This window comes from Miscanthus floridulus, chromosome 2 (genome assembly GCF_019320115.1).
Source record: "Miscanthus floridulus cultivar M001 chromosome 2, ASM1932011v1, whole genome shotgun sequence".
Lineage (NCBI taxonomy): Eukaryota > Viridiplantae > Streptophyta > Magnoliopsida > Poales > Poaceae > Miscanthus > Miscanthus floridulus.
Genome location: NC_089581.1, coordinates 124,077,945 through 124,096,767, shown reverse-complemented (window position 1 = coordinate 124,096,767; position 18,823 = coordinate 124,077,945). Strand labels below are relative to the sequence as shown.

General features: G+C 39.9%; 2 protein-coding genes across 2 annotated transcripts; one reads left to right on the top strand and one right to left on the bottom strand.

Annotated features, from left to right (window-relative positions):
- Positions 1 to 243: 243 nt before the first annotated feature.
- Positions 244 to 2,942, bottom strand: LOC136536998 (uncharacterized). Its single transcript, XM_066529109.1, has 4 exons — positions 2,568 to 2,942; positions 1,008 to 1,376; positions 840 to 911; positions 244 to 456 (listed from the first exon to the last, which is right to left on the bottom strand). Exons 1-4 carry the CDS (start codon positions 2,940 to 2,942, stop codon positions 316 to 318), a joined length of 957 nt encoding a protein of 318 aa, XP_066385206.1. The 3' UTR covers positions 244 to 315.
- A 4,972-nt stretch (positions 2,943 to 7,914) lies between these two features.
- Positions 7,915 to 10,186, top strand: LOC136536997 (beta-glucosidase-like SFR2, chloroplastic). Its single transcript, XM_066529108.1, has 8 exons — positions 7,915 to 7,921; positions 8,068 to 8,218; positions 8,324 to 8,495; positions 8,574 to 8,807; positions 8,893 to 9,049; positions 9,270 to 9,389; positions 9,750 to 9,955; positions 10,046 to 10,186. Exons 1-7 carry the CDS (start codon positions 7,915 to 7,917, stop codon positions 9,935 to 9,937), a joined length of 1,029 nt encoding a protein of 342 aa, XP_066385205.1. The 3' UTR covers positions 9,938 to 9,955; positions 10,046 to 10,186.
- The last annotated feature ends 8,637 nt before the right edge of the window (positions 10,187 to 18,823 follow it).

Here is an 18,823-nt window from a genome sequence, read left to right as displayed (position 1 = left end):
GCAACTGGATCATGCAGACATTAAATAAGAAGCAACATCCACATCATTTGCCAAATTGCATATATTCAACTGAATTATGCACCCAAGCCAGCACAGACTTGTATGGCATCAATACATTCAAAAGCATTACCATCTCATCTCAACAGTTCAAGTCTCAGTCAAGATGAGTAAAGTACCAGCATGCATCATTGAGTCATATTATAGCTAAAACTAAAGCTAACAGATTAGAGCCACCTACTAGTTAATGTGCAAAAGCACAACTCTACAAAAGAAGAAACCACCATCACATCCATGTTTTGCATCTAAACACAACCATCACATTATCGATGCATGATCGCCATTGTTGTCGGAAACTTGATTGTTGTCAACGTTTGCAGCATGAAGATCCCTATTGGTGTGGCCAACATCACTACCATTGTTGGCAGATTCTGAGGCAGCATGAGAAGACCCAGTTGCCTGAATATGAACAAAGTTATAGTAAGTGGAATTGTCTCCCAACAATATAACACTTTTAGCAAGGCCTCTAAATTGAACAAGGTTACAACAGTAAGTGGAATTGGACAAGGTTTAAAGTATTCAAACTGCTGGTTTTCAAGGTGTGAAATATTACAAAGCAACATAAGGCCACTTCCTCACTACAATAGCCATGCAAATTCACTGCAGTAGCTATACAACAATCAACATGAGGCCACTTCCTCATTGCTGCACTGTGTGTTGACATTCTAAATAGTACCCCACAAAATACTAATCAGTTTCTACTTCCTTTCCATACTAAAATCTCTAAGTGATGGATATGACAGCTACAAAACTTGTTGATAGTCAAATGAAGATATACTCACAATTGGTTGTGTAGTGGACAAGTGTCGTAACGCTTCTTCTGGTACAACCCTTCCTGTCTCCTGATAAAGGTTCTACAAGTGTATTGCAAGCATAGATATTTCAGATTTAAATCATTAGATAATTCAAATATAATATTGGTGAATTATTTACAAGAGCATTGCACATACCAGTACCAAGCCTACAAGGACTTTGTTTTGCTGCAATGTATTGTCCTTTTCACTATTCTCTTGTTCTAGCCTTCCATTTGCACGACGTAGCTCTTCCATTTCTTGAGACATGTTTTGCATAGTCACTGAATTTGATGGACGCACACTTATTTCCCTTCTGGCTGCCCTGACATCTGAAGACTTAACCGCACCATTTGCTATGGCAAGACGCCCATGCTTTCTCGGGGCACCACTAGACACATCATATAGCGCCTTTCCATTCAAATATTGTTGTTGCTCAACCTCATGCCCATCCACTTCCATGTATGCACCATCTCCATCCTCTTCGTTTGCACATTCTATCCTCTTAACAGCAGCAAGGTAGTCATCCTACAAAGACCAGAACAAGGAAACATGTTCTAGCAGCATGGCAGCAGGTCCACAACCACAAAGCCTAGTTGCAGCAATGGATCCAGAGACCATTATGATGACAACATGCATCTTCCTCTCCCACACAGAGACTGTATATGTATATATGCTTATATGTAGAGAGAGAGGCTGCTTGTTGTGCTTCCTGCGATAGGCATTCCATGGCAAATAAAAGCACTACACATTATGGTGCATAGTTGCTATGGTGCATGACTGTCACTGGATTGATACTTGCATACCTTAATAATAGTAATACTTAATAATATAGCTTTACCTTACGCTTATATTATCATCGACCGTGTCATGCCATAAATATATTTGACATGACCATCTACATATATATGAGCCTATCAGCTAGCTTATATTCAATTGTTTGGGATGAATGTGACACTCAATTTAAAGAATGTCATATACAAATCTAAGGGCCAATAGATCCTAGTGGAACCAGAGCCAGCAGCATTGAGTCACAACCAAACCCAGCAGCACCCATCAGAACTAGATCAAACCAAACCTAGGAACAACCAGTTCCAATTAGACCAAGTTCAAACCAGTCATAACCTTGTTGGAACAAGACCCAGTTCCAACCGGTTAGAACGTCCCCGGTTTGAACCGGTGAAAATAGAGTTTCCAACCAGTCATAGACCACAGCTAGAACCATATCCAGATCAAACCAATCAGAACCCAGTTTGAACAAGTCAGAATTAAAACTAGACCTAGTTGCAACAGGTTCCAACCAGATCTTGAACTAGTTAGAACTCAGTTTGCACTAGTTAGAAACCCAGTTTGACTAGACCCAGCAGCAACAAGTTTCAATCAGACCCGGTTTCTGTGCTTTTCTGTGCTACAAAATGTCTATTTTGTTATGCATGTAACAAGTTAATCAGACCCAGCAGCAACAAGAAGAAATTTTCAGCACACATGTCACATACATACCATGCGTTTCTGTGCTTTGTGGCTACTGATTGAACCACATCTACCATTGCTATCTAGGTTTTTCATGCCAGATTTCATCGCAACAAATGTATTAATAGGGGTTGCTTTCTGTGGTCCAAAGTTAGCTTCCTAAAAAATAGTAAATTTTCCAATGAGATATGAATATACAATAGGCTACTAAGTTCCTAAAAAGACATTAAAGAATATACACGTGCATACCAATACTTGTTGTGTCTCTGTGAATGGTCTAGATCCTCCTCGGTTTTGAGCAATATCTTCATTACTTGAGCGAGATGTTTTCCCCCTCTTACGTTTGACCTTGTACACATCTGAGCACCAATAAGCACAAAGGAGGAGCCACACCTCATCATTCAACCACTCAAGCTTTCCTTGCTTGTATTGCTCATACTCGAGGTCAATATGGCATGCTACTGTATCTTTGATTTCTATGTGTTTTATTTCCCAGTAGTACTCCTTGACAGCATCCACACGGGCTTGATACATCATGTTCCTCACCCTTTTCTTCAAATAGGCTTCTAGAACACAGTTCGCATCTTGTTGATCTCCTGCTGCAACTTGGAACAAACGCTGCATGTGTACAAAACCATGAACATAGGTTTCACATTGCATAGATTTTAGAAATTTCAAGTTTTAGATGTTGCTCAGAAATTTCAGATTGAACATAAGTATCTTACCCAAAATTCGGAAACCACTTTTTCTCTCCTTGTCATTTTCGTAGTCTTAGGATTTTTATGAAAATAATCAGCCCAATCCAGAGCTGGGCGCTTGAATTCATCACCGTTCTCATCCATCTCCACAATCACACCTGGATATTCTCTTCTAAGTATGACCCCAAGCTGAGTAGTGTATTTGCAAGGTGGCAGGTAGTAAATATAACTGAATTGCCTGTAAATAAAGTAACAGGTCAGCATAAAAGGCTGCTAGGATATGGAAATTCACAGCAACTACAGTAGAATTCATGTAAGTATTCGGACATGGAAGTTCACAATGAACATGTAAGAGATAAGATAACCAAGTAGAATTCATATTATACATACACACAAGTAGACAACCATCTAAGCACTAATGGTTGCTAAAATAGTTGAGTGTGATGAGCAGCTTACTGCTTAATTAATCACCAATTAGTCACAGTCACTAGTAGTTGCTAAAATAGTAGAGTTTGGTGCAGCTTACTGTTTTATTACCTGTAGTGCCTCCAAATTCAGCTTTTGAGATGCTTAGGACAGATTAATCTATATTCTTTTGGAATTTAATTAGTATAAGATAATACTTGAAGGTAGAAGTAAGCTAAAGTCATAGAACAGTGTTATGTGATCTATACAGCATAAGTCTTTTTAAAGAATTACCTTTGTGGGATCTACAGTCTGGTCAAATCAAATGGCTGAACATGCAGAGAAGAAAATATTGAGAAGCTACCCTACCTAGAATAGAATCATGTTCATACAGTAGTCTTATGGTCATAGAATTAAAAATGTCACTGCACATTATCTTCCTAAACATTGCAACGTTTCCAAACACCCCTCTCCAGTGGTTCTTGATTGATCTCTTCATGTGCCATATGCTAGTAAAAGGACATCATGTGCAGCTACCAAATTACTAGCACCAAAGATCAGGAGCCAACAAAGAATCAAGCAAGAAATGCACTCACTTGTCACCACTTGGTTTAAGAGCCACTTTAACACCACGTGGAGGTTGTTTAAATTTTGTTCGGGACCCTGTCTTCCTTCCTCTTTTCTTGGGTGGCTCTATTGGGGGAGCTTCAACAGCTATTGTCCTTTGTGAGGCATCGCCTGCAATTCCAGAACCTTCATTTGTTTGGGATGCACTGCTGTTGGCTACACGGCGTGTGTGTCGAATGGAATGGACCATGGAACCGCCTGCACTTTCAGAACCATCATTCCTTTCGGCTACACGAAAACTGGGCACACATTTGTTGCATATACTGACCATCTGCAGTAGATACAATATGTTAGATCCATCTTAAAACAATTATTGGAGGGGCAGCAAACATGGAAACTGCTATATTAATAAAGGATTGGAGAGAAAACACCATGAATTTAGATTTAGTAATACTGAAGCACACATGCAAACTGATATATTAATAATACTAGATTGTTGGCTGCATATTCAAAAATAGTTACATAGGATCTTATGCATAACAAATAGCATAACTAAAACATATATTTTGGCATGCATATTCAAAAATCATTTGGATCATAAGTTTCTTCATCTTCTTCATCTATTGCTTCATCATCCTCTTCTGTCTCTTTCTCTTCTTCAATAGCTTCTTCATCATATTCCTCATCCAGAACAACTTGTTTCTGTATTGGTTCCAAGTCTTTTGGGTCAGTAACCTCATCTGATCCCATTGCAATTATGGAGTCCAAGGCATCACTCAAATCAATGACAAAGGCGCCATCCAAACCATCCGCTTAGTAGACATCCTGCACTACCCCTTCCATATTCATAGCTTCACTATTGCTTTCATCATCAAAAGAAGTCACACAAACACCACTATTGATAGTTGTTAGCCCTACTCTTCCACTCTCATATTTCTTTGAACGGAATATATAGCCATTGACATCATAACACCCATAGGACCTAACTCGAGGGCAGTAACCATAGGACATTTGGAATAGAGCATTGTGAATGCTAGCTATTTTCAAGCACTAAAAAAACATAAATTATGTGTTAAGTTTTTTATCATAATTCACAATGTTGGAACAGAACAAAGGCTGAAGTGTATGAGAAAATTACTTGCTCTTTGAACCAATCAAAAAAATTTGGACCAGATTGTATACCACAGCTATTTTTCCAACCATTTAACCTTAAATCACGACGTTGCTGGTCTGTGGGAGCTATACGGCTCTTCCACTGTTCATTATCAAAGTGTCTACATGAACAAAATTCTTGTTATGCCTAGATAATAAAAAATCTAGAACAGAACAGTAATGAGGTTTTTGGCACAACATACGTGAAGAAATCATCCATCTCCGGCATGTTTGTCAATATGTATAGAAAAGCAACCTTGTACTCCTTGTTTGAGAGTTCACGAACACCTCTAGGGCTCATGCAATGACCCGGGCATTTAAAAATGTCAAGGTCACATGTACCTTGAAATGAAGATGCACAATCATCATAGCGAGGCACCTTATTTCTAACAGATGGAGCATGGGGTCTAAAATATAGTCTTAGTGTATTTGCAGCCTCTTCAACAAGAAATGCCTCAACAATGCCAGCCTCAACACGAGCCTTATTTCTTACTTTTTTCCTAAGTTTTTGGATACACCTACGAAGTGATAGCAATGTATTACAGATAGCTAACTTACGGTCAGTGACATAAATAAACTAGTTATTTGAATATTTCTAGATTTACCTCTCATATGGATAGCACCAACATGCTAGGACAGGACCACCTAATCGTGCTTCATAAGGCAGATGTATGATGAGATGTTGCATAACATTGAAGAAACCAGGAGGAAATATCTTTTCCATTTTGCAAAGAAGCACTGCAACATTCTCCTCCAGAGAGCGGATAACATCTTTTCTAAGCTCTTTGGCACACAATTGCCAATAGAAGAAACTAAGCTCAGCCAAACAACGCCACACATTATCTGGCAACAACCCACGAAACACTACAGGGAGCAACCTTTCCATAAAGATGTGATAATCATGACTTTTTAGTCCAAAAATTTTCTTTTGCAGCAGATTCACACCACGCTTCAAATTGGATGCATATGAGTTAGGGAACTGCAATTCTTTGAACCATTGCAGGATGGTTGGCTTAACATCTTTGTGAACGTTGAATGGACCTCTAGGCCTATCCCACTGCCCATTGCTCTTTTGCATCAAATGCATGAAAGGACGATTACATATAATAGCCAAATCTAGCCTAGCTTTCACATTATCTTTGGTCTTTTCAGCTATGTCAAAACATGTGTTCCATATGGCTTCACCCATATTCTTTTCATTATGCATCACATCAATATTGTGTGGAAGTAGCAACTTATGGAAATATGGAAGCTGCCTAAAACAAAGTACATGTGTCCAATTGTACAATCTACCGTAGGTTTGTGTATCACCAGCAAACTGGTTCACATGGGCTTGCACTTCCTCCCCTGTTAAGTACCTAGGTGCCTCATCAAAGACCTTGGTGTTCTTGCGAAAAGCATTAGCTTCATTTCTAAATGGATGATCTTCAGGCAAGAAACGCCTATGGGTATCAAACCAGCAAGCCTTACGCCCATTAGGGAGTAGGAATCCTCGACAACCACACCCATATGGGCATGACAACCTACCATGGGTGCTCTAGCCAGAAAAGTCCCCATAAGCCATAAAGTCATGTACTGACCAAAGGTAGATTCCTCTCATTGTAAACTCCTCCTTCAACAAAGCATCCCATGTTGTGACCCCCTTCCATAGTTCTTGAAATTCGTCAACTAAGGGCTGCATTAAAACGTTTAATTTTCTACCAGGATGCTCTGGACCAGGAACAACAAGTGCGAGGAAAATATACTCAGACCTTAAGAGTGTGCCAGGAGGTAGGTTCAGTGGGGTCACACAGACTGGCCAACATGAGTAAGGTGTAGCATTCACATCAAATGGTTGGAAACCATATGTTGCTACTGCAAGGCGCACATTTCTTTTTTCCTGTGCAAATTCTGGATAGTCCACATTAAATTGTTGCCAAGCCTCTCCGTCACAAGGGTGCACCATGTTACCACATGTTGTGGGACTATATGATCTCATTAACTTGGCTGTCTCCCCATGGAGATATAGCCTTTGCAGCCTATCTGTGATTGGAAGATAGCGCAAAACTTTGCGTGCAACCTTTGTTCGCCCTTCCACATACCGATTAGCACCACAAAAATCACATTTATCTTTGTCCTTGTTATCTTTGTAGAATAGCATGCAATTGTTATAGCAAACATCAATTTTGATATATTGCATACCAAGACCCTCTAATAATTTCCTAGATTGGTAGAAGTCATTAGGTAATTTAGAGTCAGGAGGAAGGAGTTCATGTACTATGCCTAGTATATCATCATATTCTGCGACGGACATGTTGTACCGTGACTTCACAGCAAACAAGCGAGCTACAGCAGACAAGCGTGAGTGTGTGGTTCTATCATGCACCAACTCATCTGCACTAGCAACCATCCTATAGAAAGCTTTGGCATATGTTGATGGTTCAGCATCCAGTATAGGTGGATGGTACCCAACAAGCTCAACCAACATTTGATCCATCTGATCAACTTCATCAGTGCCCTCTCTATTTCCCACACCATCATATCCATCATGTGAAATCAGCCCCTCACCATGCTCAGTCCAAGTTTCATAGTCTTCCTTAAAACCATGCCTACACAAATGCATCTCTATAGTGTATCTTAATGCCTAAAGTAGTTCCGACATTGTGCACAAGGACACTTAATGGTATCATTTTCAGCTACACCAGGAATTGAAAATGCACTATTCAAGAATTCTGTGGTTCCATCAATCCATTCATTTGAGGGAGCTTTGCCACGTTGCCAACCATTATACATCCATGTCCGGTTTGACATATCAACTAGTTCTGTTTCAAATATTAATAGAGTACTCATATTAATATATTAGATATCACAACAAAGGAAGCTCAATTATTTTTAGTGCAAGGACAAACATTCCAAACTCGACAAGTGAGCACACAAATAAAATGTAGAAGCCTACTGTGCTGGTACTTGGCCTGGTGGAGACCCTAATGCAATTGATGTAGCAACATCTGCTTTACCGACTGGTGTATATAACCAAGCATTACATTGGATGGCCATTGCACATGCAGAAGCCTATGACTACATACATTCAGAAAGTGCGTTAAAAAAACATACATTCAGAAAGGTATATAATATGTTACTTGAAATGCAATTTCTCATGAATTTCCACAATTCTGAGTTGAACTCTTTGGTGGTGTTTTACAGCAAAAGTAAAAGGAAGCCAATCGTTGGTGTCGCTCATCATGTATCGTTTACACGGCCCTATGGTCTATTTGATGTTGCTGCTGTCACACTGGCTAATTCATTGACCCTTTTCCCTTACATTGATAGCATATGTGATAAATTGGATTTTATTGGCATCAACTACTATGGGCAGGTAAATTAAATACTAGCTGCTTAGATAAATGATCTGAACATGTAAACAACAGGAGTTGATTACTCCATTTTCATGCAGGAGGTGATATCAGGCTCTGGTCTAAAGCTCGTGGACAATGATGAGTACAGTGAATCTGGTCGTGGTGTTTATCCTGATGGGCTGTTCCGTATCCTGATTCAGTTTAATGAACGATACAAGAACTTGAATATACCTTTTATAATTACTGAAAATGGAGTTTCTGACGAGACTGATCTGATTCGGAAACCATATATTCTGGAGCACCTGTTAGCCATTTATGCTACAATCATTATGGTCCGGTCTTAAATTAATTTGTAATGAAACAATCCTTACTGTCATTTATCTGTAACTTCCAGCACTGATAGACATTGTTTTGAAGGGTGTGCCTGTGCTTGGTTATCTATTCTGGACGATGTCAGATAATTGGGAATGGGCAGATGGCTATGGTCCCAAGTTTGGGCTTGTAGCTGTTGGTCGTGCTAACAACCTAGCACGTAAACCTAGGCCTTCATACTATTTATTCTCCAAGGTGATCCCTGATCTCAGCAAATTATTATACAGTATCCTGTGTACACATTGTCCGCAAAAGTATAAAACAAATTTGTAATGTTTGTGCATTTTGTTTCTTGGGTCCCTTGTTTTGCATAAATTGTGCAGACTTGTGATAATTTAATTTCTCACTCTTTTTTTTATACATATGAGCATTTGGTGTTTCTCTGATGATCTTAACAAAATGCACTTGAACTTCAGGTTGTTAAACTGGGAAAATTACAAGACAGGACAGGCTGGGTGCTTGGAGGGAGCTGCAACAAGCAGCATTTCAGAAGAAAACACGCCCATTTTTCAGGGCAGTAGATAAACATGGTCGGATGTATGCAGTTCTGTTATATTATTAAATTGACATTATTCATGTGTAATGGCTTGTTTCTCTTAAAACAACTTGATAAGTAGGATAAACAAAAACTATTGACATATTGTAAAATATGCCAATGGCTACTGCCTTCAGGCTTCTTGGAGTCGAGAGTGTCGCTCCATGTTAGTTTTTCTTATATTGAATTCATACCACAGCTCCTTACAGCTCCTTCAGTTGAGTTACATAATTTTTTTTGATACAGTTGAGTTACATAATTACCAAAGGGCATATAGAGAGACAAAAAACCTAACTGAAATAGAAATTTTAGTTGGTATAAACTGTGGTTGCTGTCTCCACCTAAGAAAAATGAGCCTTTTGTTCTTCAGGGGGTTTAGATCGGCCTATCCAGAGATCATTCATATTGCGGGATTGGCGATTTGGTCATTATGAAATGGAAGGCTTGCAGGATCCTTTCAGTCGCTTTATAAGATCCATTTTTTCACCATTTTTGCGCAAGAAGAAGATTCATTACATTGAGTATGAGGATATTTCTTATGCTATTTCTCCCTGATGCTTGTTACTCTAGTTGGTGAGTCGAGAGAATTTCAGAATCTGATTTTTGATTTTTCCCTTTCACCATATATCATCTATCTAAAATTGCTTGCTCTTGTTTCTGTAGATAAGTAGCATGATTTGTCCTCTAGATAAAGTAAATAAAAAGTTCTGTGAAGCAGAAGTTTCTCTTTTTTGTGGATAAATTGCAATGTGCACTATTTATCATGGCAGTAAGTATCTTATATATACCTTTCTTTTCTTTTATTATTATGTAGAATAACAACATACAACAAATAAATCCAGTGAAGAAAGAAGTATACCTTTAGTCTCAATAACAGGTCCTGAACAATTCTTCACTATCTTGAAAGTAAACAGTACCTCCAATAGCAACCTTCAGTCCTTGCTTAGCCCAAAATCTCCACTGCAGTACATCAGAACCATGCTTTACTTCTGTATACATATAGCCACACATAGAGAAAGGAAGTATAATATATACATTTTCAGGGGAGAAACAAGGAACCTGAAAACTCGATTCAGATTTGACGGAGACAACACCGGTGGCCAAATCTTGAGGGAAGCAGACTTCAACTAAAAATAGGGGCGGTGGAGATCGACGGAGAGACGAGGGGCATCGCGCCGGGACATGCGCTGGACGGGAGGGAGACCAGGGGCAGTCAGCCGCCTGGGGATGTTCCTGGCCGGCCGGTGGCCGCCCTAGGACCACGCCCGGATGGCTGGCGGTGGGCCTAAGGCCATGCCCGAAGGACCACCCGCAGGGCTAGGGCCACGCACCGGAGGGGCTACGGCCGCCGGCGGGCTGGTGGCTACGGCCGTCGGTGGGCTAGAGGCAGATCTAGGCGACAGCGGACCTAGGGCAGCGACAGCGGCCATGGAGCTGGGGTGCCTAGCGGCGGGCGGTGAGCGGCGAATGCGCAGATGGGGGTGGTCTTGTGCGGCGAGCGGCGGACTTGGAGCCAGGAGCGACGCGAACAGCGGACTTGCGGAGTGCGGACTCTGGCGGCGCATCTGGGATAGGGTTGGAGCGGCGGACTTTTAGGGTGTTTTTGTTTTTTTTTTCACTCTCTTTTCTATTCTATACCGTGAAGGCAGGCACCAATGACGAAAATAGGGTGCGACGAATCCATTCCTGTGCCTGTGTTGTTTTTTCTGTGAGTTAAAAAAACCCCACAGAATAATTTCTATTTTTTTGTGGGTATGCATTATTTTTCTGTGTGTATTGTCACGCACAGAAAAATAACTCAATTATTTTGTCGGTTTTTTGATATTTCTGTGGGTATTTTTTGATACCGACAGAAAAATAACAATTTTTCTGTGTGTTATGAGAAAAACGCACAGAAAAAATAATCACCCACAGAAATATTCAAGTTTCCAGTAGTGATTGCAACATAGGACTAGTTATCAGAATATGAAAATATGCTTCCAAGATGGTTCATGGTCTTAGGGATTCCTTGGTCTACCTTAGGATACGTCCAAATAAATGTTCTATCTTCTTATAGCTAACAATTTTATTTTTTTATTTAAAGGGGGTACAGAGAGAGAGAGAGAAGATTAGATATCATCCCAAAGATATATGAGTTGTTTAGAATACTTGGGCAACTAAATTAATACATGAATATAATATACACACAAAAACTATTTATTTCATTGTTTAATATATATGCAAAACTTGAGAATCTTAAAGAAGCAGAAAACATTTATGAGTTTCTTATAACATGATGAGTTGTGCAGAACCTCCATATTTCATTAGCTTGCCATGCACACATTTTTATTGCATGCAGAAAAAGGAGGTCCATGTATACCACCATATTTAATTACTGTTGTATAGATGGACAGCCAAAATATTCATTTCACTAATTCAATATACTAGTTTGGTACAGCTGTCCCTCTATTAAAGAAGTAATACATATCGACAATATTCCTATCTGTCAATACGTTACTATGCTCAACAAAAAGTTAATAGTAGAAAAAATCAAATTGACTAGCTAGTTTGGAGGTCTCACCCACGTTTTTCCCCGGCTCTGTAATACATATTAAGTCTCCATATGGTGGTCCCATTTCCCCTTGCCTAGCTAGTGTGTTCTCCCTGGTCCTCTTCAGTCTCCGGTCTCGCTCACCCTCCCCTACTTCTCCCTCTTCCAAGATATAGAGGGCATCAGATTTTTCCCACGGTATGTGTGCATGCACTAATCTTGCCAAACTAGTGCCACTTCAATCTGAGTTTTGCATTGTTGGCTCTTTTGCTCTAGAAATTCTCAGAATTTTGTTGGAACTGCAGCTGTGTGTGCAACTATGGTTCTTCACTCTATTTTGATACTTTTTGTTGGAATGAGTTGGTTTTTGGGTGGGGTGTGTGAGGAAGGAAGCAGGGATGGTTTGATTTAGTGATTGTTGTGCCTAGATCGGTGGGGGTCGGATTTCTACATCTGCTATGGCCTTTGTAAAATTCCAGCATGTCTCAGGCACTATGTAGGGATGAGATTGCAGGTTAAGTTGCATGACATACGAGATACATGCTAGCAGCTCAAGGAATTAGTTTGGTGTTATCTTTCACAACATTTTGCGTAAATCTGATGGCTTAGTAATAGCCATTAAGTCAGAGGGTCGATAGATCTTGTAGATGATTACGAACTAGTGTTGTTTCTTCTGATCCGCTGGCATTTCCTCCCATGGCCTTTTCGTGTTTTCTTTTTACGAGCAGACTAGCTCTCCTTGCGTGCGTGTTAGTGTCGTCCTGGTGTGATTCTAAGTACTGTCCCTACAGGGTCTGCAGATATGCCGCCAGGAGGAGGAAGTAGTACCCCTGGAAACGTTGTTGATGAGGATGTACTACGGAGACTTCGCTGCCGCATATCCAGTAGGCGTTCCATAGAGGACGAACCCAGGCAATTTAGAGTTTGTATGTGCAAACCTTGGGATATATAGGGTTTATATATGTTACAATAAGCCATACACATGGTCTTTTCTTGTATAGTTTATTTGTTTATTGGGATGTTGCAGAAACGTCAAATAGCAGAATTAGAAGCCAGACAGCAGGAGGAAGAACAACGACGACAGAACCAGATGTACGGTTATATTCTTTTCTACATTTACTAGTCCTTCTCATGATGAATTAAGTTGAATAACCTATAAAAATGTTTTCAACTTGTGGTCGCATAGTTTATTATTATTACAGTTGCAGCCCCACCAAATGTAGAATAATGTGCTGATGCATATCCCAATAAAAGTTTTGATGGAGTGAGTTTCAAACCCTAGTCGTACATAATTGACCCTTGTTTACACTCTGTTGTTTAGAGTTATCCACGTTCAAGAAAGAAAAGAAAACATAATTGGATCTCTTATCTAACAGAAAATCTATTGTTTGTCAACACACGGCAAATCAGTTTAATGTTATTAATTAATTCAATGATGTATAATGTGATTTCAGTCAACCATAGATGGAGTAAATAGATTGTGTCATTATGTTGAATAGCGAGTAATTGATTCCTTCTGTCAAAAACAGGTCCCTTTTCTGGGTCCTAGTTTCAAAACAAAATGATCTACATGTTTTATGTTATTCTCTAGAATGCTGTTATAGTCGAGTTTAGAGCATTGACCACTAAGATGCATATGTATCAAAATACCCATGCAGTACTGTAGCACCCGGTTCTAAGAACAAAACCAGATACACACCATATGTGAGCCCAGGAAGTCAAATGTCACGTATAGCTACAAATAAGGGTAATATCGAAAGACAATGCTCAATATATAACGTACTTAGTATAAAGGATATAACCTTAGACAGCAAACAACGAAAAGACAACTCCGAACTTTGGGTGAAAACTTCAATTCCATAGGGATAACTGACTGGTTGATCACAAGCCTATTTTCTCCAAACTCTAGCAATCTAGTACCCATCCGGAATTTTTTTTAAATATTTAAAAAGTAAAGCAAGTGTAAGTATATGTCGTACTCAACAAATATAACATGGGTTTTATGAGGCTCAAAAGGCTGACACTGGTTTAACTGCGATTAGCTTTTAATTGTCACAATTTTAGCAATTGAGTAGCAACAAGTTTATCACCAGCCCATGTAAACACATGATCAGGTAAACATGAATAATGAATAGCAAAAACAATAATCATTAGTGAGCATCTTTATCATCAGTATCATCAGTATTCATTATCTATTCCGTAAAGGTCCAAGACCAGTCATGACCATGAACACGGCTGATATACCAGTTTTACACTCTGCAGAGGTTGTACACTTTCACTGTGAGTCGTGATTTACCCTTTCGCCCGAGGTGACCAGCCTCTTAACCCACTACCTAGGAAGGTCGGCAGGGTTCACTATGAAACCTTTCAAAGGTTCGTCTAACAAGTTAGGGACATTAGATCCACTCGGCAAACAGATATAGGAACCCCCTGTCGAATGTCACAATTCCATCATGGCTATACACATAAGAGTAGAGGCTGTCCTATACCCGATTCGTCAAGCCATTCTTACGCCATAAAGGTAACCTAACAAGCTAGAAAATGTCCTCATACTGAGCTAAAGCCAGAGCTATGTAGCCCTCACAGCTTGACTGTAAGTCCCGGATATTCGCTTACAGATAAGTCCTGAGGGAGAGGAATCTAGAGCACCATAAAAACAGCCCAATGCTCTAGCCCCCTTGATTCCATATTGCTAAAAAGCATCTTTTAGTGTTTATCGCATATTCCATTAGTCAAGTTACAAGATCATGACTTTAGTTGAGCACTAGCATTATACTACCCAATGCAATAACCCATAGGTGACAAGGTATAAGTTCAATACTAGGGAATCCCAATCAAGGTGACATATGCAATATGAATTAAATGTATTAAAGTTGATAGGAAACAAGGATGATCCCATGCTATACTTGTCTTAAAACTATGATCTTCTTCTAGTCCAAATCATAAAAGATCTGCTTCTTGATTCACCACATATAGCTCACCGACTGGACATGTTCATAAAGCACCACACAAACATCAATGCAATCATACACAAAGCAAACAATAGAACTAAATTAGAACAGTACACCAAACTTATGAAACAGCAACTAAAAATGTTTTAAAGATGTTCTACACGTTACTACGATCACATAGGCGTGAAAAGCACACTAATCAGAGCTATAACGAAAAAGTTATGAATTAAACAAGATTTCCTTAATAAAATAATAGATTAAATCTAATCTCGAATTTCAAAAGTTGAAAATATATTTAATAGTAAGATAAACTTGTAGATTACATAGTTATGAATCTAACGCAACTTTAACGGATCAAATCAGAGTCAAAACGGAGATTTTATGGCCACAACAAGATTAGTGGAAAAACTATAAATAAATAAAAGCATATTTTAAATCTAACTGAAAAAATTATATTTTCAAAAGAAGAAAACGTATTTTGAATCTAACAGGAAGAATTTACGCTTTCCAGAAAGAGAAAACGTATTTTGAATCTACTAGAAATAAACTACGCTTTCTGAAAAGGAAAACGTATTCTGGAAAGGTGCTATGGACTGCGGGTTAGACTATTCAAAAGCCGAATGTCTCTTTAACAAAAGTGCAGGGACGGCGGGTTCAAAATTTGGAAAAGATAGGGGTTCTTTTGAAAGAATCACAGTGAAGGGGTACCATGCAATCTCGGCCATCGGATTGAATCTGGGCGGCTAGGATTAGAAGAGGGGAGGAGAAGATGTGGCCGGCACCGGAACAGAAAGAGAAGGCAGCGATGGACATGGCCGAAGATGGGTGAGCTTGCCAGCATACATGGTGAAGGGCCTATGGGCCATGGCGGAGCTAACCGAGAGCACAGGGATGGAGAGTAGGGCACGGCGAACTCACCGTGAACAAAATCGAAGGCGGGCGGCTCGGCGAGGCGACGGCAACGGCAACGGAGGCGCTAGGGTTTGGCTCGGTGCCAGCGCTACGAGCTCGAGGAGGCGGCTGTGCTAGGGTTATGCGAGGGACGGAGTGGTGCTCAGGATGGATGCAGCGCGTGCGGGCTTGATATTTATGGGAGCGGGGAGCTTGGAGTACATGGCAAGACGACGCGGCGGCTCGGAGGTGGACTCTGTCAGTGACGATGGAGTCCTGGGCGGCTACATCACGAGGAAGACGAAGGCGCGCTGACGCGTGGGACCGGCTGGCCAATGGCAGATAGAGAGACGGAGAGATGCGGCGTGGACGACTGGGCTGACCTGCTGGGCTACGGAGAGAAGAGCGGAGGCCAAGCGGAGTAGGGAGGGAGCAGACTTGGGCCGCGAGAGGGACCAGATGGCCCGTGGGGAAGAGAGGGGCAGGCCAAGCCGGCTGGCTTGCTGGGCCTAAAGAGATTGAGTGAGTGTCGCCTATTTGTTTCTTTTTCCTTTTTTTATTCAAAATCATTTCAACAACATTTGAATTCAATTTTGAATTTTTGGTCAAAACCACTCACCGCCATAAATCAAATGCACCAGCATGTATGCACAACAATGTTGCTAGACCTTATATTTGATTTTAAATTTAACAAAGTTTTATTATTTTTTTAGGTTTAAATGCTCACAAAATATATAATTAAATCAAATTTACCTATTTTAAAATCTTGCAAATTTTAGGGTGTTACAGGTACTCTATGCCGGAATATATTTAAACTGACTTCTACTTAGCATGGCACAGGGTACATGCATTACAGGAAAAAAATAACACTTCCACAAAACATCGATATTGTCCACTATGTAACAAACTAACATAAGTGATTTTAGGACAGAAAGGCAACAAGCTACATCTATCTAAATTGGTACTGTTTGGGATAGAAAGGCAACATTTTATACAAACCTTAGCCCAATATATAAGTAATATAATTTAGAAATGAAATGATTTTTAAATAATAGAAAAAGGAAAGGAAATAAAGTTTGATTCAATTAAATGGGAAAGCGATACAAAGTTCATTAATTCAAACTACCAGAGGCACTGTGGCTGTAGCAAGACCACACAAAAGATTTCTATTACACTTGGAGATGGAATGATTCTCTCCTTGCATGAGCTCTCTCGTCTTTAATTGCTGCCACACCTTTTGTGGGCATGTTATTTTGATGAAAAAATCTTTAATTCTTTATTTCTACACACGTCTGCGTTTGTAACTGGGTCTCCCAAAAAATAGAAATGAAAAGTATGGTAAATTATTGTATTGTGTACATTCTTGGCAAATGTTTGTGCCACGTGATGGGACATATGAGATGTCTATTCTTCAAACCTTGGACATTTGTCGAATATTGCTTCATTGGTTGCAACACATTTGATGTGTTCATCCCACCAAGCTATATTGTATTCCATTAGCATTTTGTAACAAATGAATATTTCCAGATGTTCTTCAATTGGTCTCCAAACTAGGTGTTTGTAATGTAGTATGTTTATAACAACTCGGAGTTCCATGAGACACACTGACTTTGAATGTGTCCCCATTCCCTCATTGTATCATCCCTAGCTGATGAACTATATATAGTCTCCAGTGTAACCTCCATAGGTTAAAACATCCTATGGCCAATGGGGGGCGCTTCTCCTTCAAGCCATCATGGCTGAAAGATTTGGAAATAGTTATATATTTGGAATGACCTTTCATGATGGACCTTCTAGTAATTGCAATCTTGTGCAGTTAATCCATATATAAAATCTTAGATATCATAGCGATATAGTTGAAAATTACTTAGGACAATTTGGATGGACTATTATATTTTATTTACACCCGGAGGAAGCACTAATTTGCGGAATTGCAGGATACCTCTTTGCAAGACCACATTTTTTTAGTGGTCATCTGATCATACCATAGAGATATCTTCCTAATTATATTTCTTAATATAATATGATAAAAGCCCCATGTCAGCTAGCCCTTTCTCGGTCCACAAACATTCAATCCGCACAAGTACGAGCACCTAAACTTGTTTACTTTTTTCTTTGAATTTTTCATATGAACATAAAATACCCACGTCATAGAACAGAATTTAGATAGAAGGGGCAATGGATATCATCTTACAAGTGCAAGCCCCAATATATGTGCAACCACCGCCCCCCCCCTACCCTAGAGATGGACATCACTGTCGGTTCAAAAACCCACTTCACTGCTGGATTTTGAACCGACAGTGGCATACCAGCAATGATGAGGGGCTGACATCACTGTTGGTCCTTAAAAACCGACACTGATCTATAGGAAACAGTGTCGGTTCCTGGCTCCACCCGGCAGTGTCCAGTTGAACAACACTGCCGGTTTGTAGAGCCAACCGACAGTGACGGTTGCTTCAAGAGTGTCGGTTCTTGGCTCAAGCCAGCAGTATTGAGCAAGCCTACACTGTCGGTTCATGGATCAAACCGGCAGTGTTGTGGTAAATATCAGTGTCGGTTCATAGATCAAACCGGCAGTGTTCTCGTAACTATCAGTGTCAGTTCATGGTTTAAGCCGGCAGTGTTGAGCAAGCCAACACTATCGGTTCATGGTTCAAACCGGCAGTGTTGTAGTAAATATCAGTGTCGGTTCATGGATCAAACCGGCAGTGTTCTCATAACTATCAGTCTCGGTTCATGGTTCAAGCCGGCGGTGTTGAGTAAGACAACACTGTCGGTTTCCTTCTAACCGGCAGTAATGGTTACGACAACACTGCCGGTTTGTTGCTAACCGACGGTGATGGCCCGTTCATATTTTATTGTTTTATAATTTATTTTAATTTATATTTTTTTCGTGGAATCGGGTTTCGCTTTATATACGCTACGTAGACAACAGGTCCATTAATATTAAACATTACAAATGTTACGATTACAATTCAAATGTTCTTATCCACATCTCAATCCCTCAAAATAAAAAATAAATGTTCTTGGACTTCACACATGCTTCTCGGACTTCCTACAATAATCTGG